We start from the raw sequence: 6,000 nt of genomic DNA, 5'->3' as shown, positions 1-6,000 counted from the left end.
ACTCCAGCGAATATAACAACGGGTTTTAGAAGCAGGGGATAGCCTCGCAAGCTCATAGTTCTAAAACCCTAAAGTGAGTGAGTGATGGAACTTCAGACCCTTTGTTGCGCTCTTCCCTCTCAACCACTTCACTTTTCCAATCATCGTATTCTATCAGTGAGTAAACCTTAACCGACACCTTCGAATCAATTTTTCTTTGTTACCATTCTAACTCTTCTCTGCAATTCCCGATTACTATTCACCAACTCGTTAATGTTATATTCGCAGTCACCAGCGTTTGGAACCCACGCTCCATTAACAAACCAAATTCATAGATTTCGGTTCGGAAACCCCTCAAAATGTACGTTTATCCCTCCCACTCATCGTATGGGTGCTGCATTCGCCGGTTCAGAATTTCACCAATTTATTTTTAAAAAAATGATTTTGTTGTCTGTGGTTATCGGGTCTCTGTTTACACCAGAAAATTCAACAAATTGATTTTTTTTATTACAGGTTTAAAATGGGTGATTAAAGAGACTTCACTTTTGGGATTGAGCGAATCCAAGAAGCTTCTAGTACATGCTTCTGATTCCAATTTAAATGGTGGCTTGGAAGTTCATCCAAAACAAAGTTCTAGTGTACCCGTTACTACATTTAACGGGGTGGAACCGTTTCATGGTAAATCAGGTTCTGTCTCCTTTTGTGGCTTGACACACCAATCGGTAGAAGAAGGGAAATTGGAATCTTCCCCCTTTGGAGTAAAGGGTGGCTCTTTCTTGTGGGTCTTAGCTCCTGCTGCGTTCATAGCATCTTTGACTTTGCCACAGTTTTTTGTTGACAATGTGGTTGAAGCTTTCCTTAATAATGTGATGTTAATAGGTATGGAATGGATGCAATTTTGTGCTTTTTCTTACCCTCTTTGAATTTTGACCCTTATGTTCTTGAAATTGGATGGTAGTTTGTGTTGCAGAAAGTCAAACTTTGAAAAAACTACCAAAACATAGGTTGGGTGTAGTTGTGTTCATAATCATTAAATGTGATGCCCCCCCCCCCCCCCTCTATTTTGTCTGCATTATGAATACATTGTTAAGATTTCTTGCTGCTGTTAATACCAAATTAGTTATTGTGTTAGGACTATGAGGAAGAGGGAGTTAGTTACTACAGTTATGATATTGATTAGTTAGTTAGTTAGAGGGGTTTATTAGATATAAATAGGGGAAGAAGGATAGGCGGGAGGAGGATCTTATCATTTGTAGATTGAGCATTAGCTCTTTTTGAAAGGAGAAATCTTTGTAAAGGGGAAACCCTTGGTGGAGAATTTTCTCTCCTATTTTCTGTTCTTCTCATCCTATTAAATAAAATTCTTTCAAATTCTTTCTTTTCTTTGCCATTTCAATTTTTGGTTCCTAACATATTGGCTCAATATAAGTTGCAGAGTGATATCCAAATTTCAAAATCATCTCATTATTATTATTATTTTATCAAAACCTTAATTGAATTCATACAATTTCTTTCAAGAGTCCTCTGATTCTGTACAGACACTATTACTTATCTAGTATTTGTCTGTCTATGTACTGGGAAAACCGAGAAGTTGAGAACCTACCTAACCCTCACTGGTTATCCTACCAATCTTAAACCAAACATGTGGGGGAAGAACAATGTCAAAGAACTTTGACATTTATGTGAAAATAAATTCTTAGACAAAAGCACAAGAGATGTTAGGTATTGACATTGTTATCTTATCTCTGGAATAATAACTGTTGTGAAATTGACAATGTCTGATGCTACTGCATTCCCGTTGCATTTTGCTGTATTTCTGGAGGTTATCAGTGGTGTGGATGTAGGCTTAAGTAATTAGTTCACTTACCTGTTGGTAGAGTTCTCACTAGCACATATTGAGGATTGAATCAAACCCTTTGTTGCTTGTATAACTTTTAGCTATTTTGGTAAAATTGTGTTTCCATAGAGTTCTTTTAGACAGTGGACTGCTGAGCTATATGTCTTTGGACAAGGAAGTCGAATTTTCTATTAAAAGAAGTTTGGATGTCTGGATGGAGTTCTGTAATTTTCATAGCTTTGTTTTTGTAAGAACCCTTATACTAGCATCTCTTATGCACATTTCTTTTACCAATAAAATGCAGATATTGTGACTACATTCTCTCATGAGGTCCTGTTCTACATTGGACTGGCAACATTCTTGCATGTGACTGATCGTGTCCAGAGGCCGTATTTGCAGTACAGCTCAAAAAGATGGGGTCTTATCACTGGCCTCAGAGGATACCTATTCTCTGCTTTCTTCACCATGGGTTTGAAGATTATTGCTCCTCTCATTCTTTTGTTTGTGACCTGGTCAGCAATTCGCATTGCAGCATTTGTTGCTATAACTCCATTTTTAGTTGGCTGTGTTGCACAAATGGCATTTGAGAAAGCTTTGGACAATCGTGGGTCATCTTGCTGGCCTCTAGTCCCTGCTATATTTGAGGTTTGCCTATTTGTTTGATTTAAGATCGATTTAAGATCTGATGCAGCTTGACTCTTCTGTCAACAGATGGCAGGGGTGTATAACTGAAATTTGGCTTTACCTGTAATTAGTTTATAACATTCTAAATTGTTTTGCCAGGTATACAGACTGTATCAGCTTACAAAAGCTGCTAATTTTGCCGAGAAGTTGTTATTCTCTATGAAGGGGCTTCCTGCGAGTCCTGAATTGGCAGAACGAAGTGGAGCTTTGTTCGCAATGTTAATCACCTTCCAAGTACTAGGGATTGTGTGCCTTTGGTCATTGATGACTTTTCTTTTGAGGCTATTCCCTTCTAGACCTGTAGCAGATCATTACTGAGTTTATTGTGGATTAGGGAAGAGTGTTGTGAGCACTATTAGTATATTAACTTTAATGCAGGCTTTTCATTGAAATGTCTTGTCACCATCTCTTTCATTTTTTTTTTCTTAAGTACAATGCCGTCATTTACCGAGAAAATGAAGGTTGCAATCTTTGCAAGAATTGAACCTGAAAGGACTGTTGGAAAATAAAACAAAAAAATAAAAATGAAGGAAAATAAATACGAAGAAGATGCACAGTCTTGAATTAAATAACAAAATAGCAATGACAAATTAAATTTAATTGATAGCACATAAATAATGCATTATATCATACAATGAGCACAAGGAAAAATTAAATTAAGGGAAAGAATTAAATAGCCTGGGTTGGAGCGCGTAAACGCTATCCTTAGAGAGAAAACGCCCCCACTGCACGGGTAAGAAATTCTGATTGCGCTCCTCTCCCAAGATACGACAACCCGTTGGTTCCGATCGTGTGCAGCGAAAGGATCCCCGAACCTTATGAACACCAATGCTCTTGCTCTCACAAAAATTAAGTTTTGTATAGGAAAAGAAAGAGATAAATTGTTGGCAGAAAGAAACCAGAGCTCTCAGTCTGTCATTTCTAGAAAGGAGGGAAGAGATATATATAGGCATTTTGTAACAACAAAATATGACCGTTAGAAATATGACCGTTGGAAAACCAACCTACAGTTGTCACAACAAATATAACAAACTAGTTTGACTCATTAAAACAAAATCTAAAGAGAATCTAAAATAAATATTATTTTATAAAATAAAATTAATATATATATTTATAAATTTTAAATTAAAACACAAATATTTACCAACATTCCCCCACATAATTTAAAATTTTAAAATATATTTTCTAAAAGATAATTTGTATAAAAACATAAGAGAAAGAGCATGTGATATTGTATTTCGGTATAAGGAACCTTCCGGGTTTGAGCCTTATACCTAGTGTTTATGAACTTCCATCCGAGAAATATGTAGTGACTTGATTGTCTTGAACTACATATTCTTTAACCGGACTTTAGTACACAACCCCTACAATATTGACGTTCAATTAGGTTCTAATCAGTGGTAGCGCGTTACACGGCCTTGCGCTTGTATCTTGTTTCATGAGTGTCACTTAGAGATTAGCCCATATCTCACAGTGGCGGCCCCACCACCACACTCACTAGGTGAATCCTCAAAGAGTGGGTTGTGACCCCCACCCCTACAATAATTGTCATCGGATTCATTAAGAGGTATTTTTTTTTTTACCAAAAATACACATATATAAATACCTCAACCTTAATATTGCCACAATTTATAATACACCTCGTCATAGGAATGAGAAACGGACAACTCCGCTAAATTTCATTTTGGTGTACTTTAGTCAACAAACAATTTCGTTGTTACCCGTTGAACTCCATTCATGGGATCACCAATCACACGGAGACGGGTGTCCATTGTTGTAACTAAATAATGGGCTTTAATCTCATTCCCCTCGACGACTCAAATACTTGTTGACATGTCAATCTTTTTGTAAGCGGATCCACAATATTATTTACTGACCTGACAAAGTCAAGAGAAATGACACCATGAGAAATCAAATTTCTTATAAACTTATGTCTCACTCTTAAGTGTCTTCTTTTTTCATTAAAATTTTGCTTGTCACTTTAGATATAGCAATTTGACTATCACAATGCATTGGAATTGGAGGTATAGGCTTATTCAACAATGGTAGATCACATGATACTGCACCACTAGTAGCAGTATCTAAATCAATAATTTCTACTTCCATAGTAGAACGTGAAATAATAGTTTATTTAGCAGAGTTCCATGATACTCACAACCAGCTAAAGCAAAAACATAACCACTTATCAATTTTATTTCATCAAAATTAGAACTTCAAGTTTGTATCACTAAATCTCTCAATTATTTTCCAATCTACCAACTGCATATGCAATATCAGACAAGCCTAGAGAAGTTTGTCAAATGCAATAAAGAACCGATACTTTGAGAGTATTTATGTGAAGAAATTCCTTTACTCAAATTTTCTTTAACTTCATGGATGAGTCATAAGGAGTAAAAGCATGTTTCGCATCAAAATAATTAAACTTCTTCAATAGCTTTTCAACATACTAAGATTGGGTAAAAGTCATGTCATCATTTTTCTTTATAAGCTTAATACCCAAAATCACATCTACACAACCAAGGTCTTTCATACCAAAATTTCTAAACAAGAAAAACTTCACATCATTTATGAAATTCATTTACTACCAAATATCAATATGTCATCCAGATACATAAAATGGCGCATCCATTATCATCAAATTGTTTCACATACACACATTTATCACTAACATTAATTTGAAAATCATACAAAAGAATAACTTGATCAAACTTTTGTGTCAATGCTTTGGAGCTTGTTTCAAACCATACAAAGATTTAACAATTTATTTTTCAAGAAAAAATATTTTCAAAGAAAGTCACATCTCTAGACTCCATAATAGTACCATTAGAAATTTGAGATACTTCTGAATTAATAACTAAGAATCTATAAGTAGTATTATGTAAAAAATATCCAACAAAATATAATTAATATTTTTTTTTCAATTTTCCTTTTCTTATTAATAGAGATATTAACATTTACTACACACCCCCACACTTTAAGATATTTCAGATTTGGTTCTCTTTTTCTCCATAACTCATAAAGATTTTTTTTTTTGTTTATAAGGTATTCTTTTAAGAATACGACATGCAAAATATAAAGTTTCACCAAAGTGTTTATTTTATTATTTTTGTGTGTTATATTTTCACAGACTTATTTTTATCAATGAGTTATATATAAAGAGACAATCAGTCAACATGTAACAACAAAATATTTGCAGTAATAATAATAACGTTAAACAATAAAAATTAAAAAACCTAACAACAAATGTCTTGATTTTAAAGACTTGTGTTCACTTGATCATTTGATCAAGTAAAAGATAACTTCCTAAGGCAGGAATAGAAGTAGTGAGATATTTTTAATTTTTCACATAAACTAATTCTAAAAGCATTTTATCTTAAACAAAAATATAATTGACAAAGAAAATATTTTTCAACAATCTCATACTAATTTAAAATTTCAGGAAATAAAATAATATAATAAAAACATTTTTAATGGAACATAATGCTTTGCATTTTCATCCA

At 34.0% G+C, this 6,000-nt stretch overlaps 1 protein-coding gene across 1 annotated transcript; it reads left to right on the top strand.

Annotated features, from left to right (window-relative positions):
* LOC114414682 lies at window positions 1-2,897 on the top strand. Its single transcript, XM_028379043.1, has 5 exons — window positions 1-156; window positions 268-340; window positions 493-858; window positions 2,121-2,461; window positions 2,600-2,897. The coding sequence occupies exons 1-5, from the start codon at window positions 85-87 to the stop codon at window positions 2,816-2,818; spliced, it is 1,071 nt and encodes a 356-aa protein (XP_028234844.1). The 5' UTR covers window positions 1-84; the 3' UTR covers window positions 2,819-2,897.
* Window positions 2,898-6,000: the final 3,103 nt, after the last annotated feature.

Source organism: Glycine soja, chromosome 6 (genome assembly GCF_004193775.1).
Source record: "Glycine soja cultivar W05 chromosome 6, ASM419377v2, whole genome shotgun sequence".
Taxonomy (NCBI): domain Eukaryota; kingdom Viridiplantae; phylum Streptophyta; class Magnoliopsida; order Fabales; family Fabaceae; genus Glycine; species Glycine soja.
This window is presented reverse-complemented; position numbering and strand designations above follow the sequence as displayed.

Excerpts from the sequence above, each read along its gene's own strand:
- LOC114414682 (XM_028379043.1), top strand. The coding sequence starts at position 85 with ATGGAACTTCAGACCCTTTGTTGCGCTCTTCCCTCTCAACCACTTCAC. Across the intron at positions 157-267 it reads CCAATCATCGTATTCTATCA|TCACCAGCGTTTGGAACCCA; the intron begins GTGAGTAAACCT and ends TTATATTCGCAG. Across the intron at positions 2,462-2,599 it reads TAGTCCCTGCTATATTTGAG|GTATACAGACTGTATCAGCT; the intron begins GTTTGCCTATTT and ends TTGTTTTGCCAG.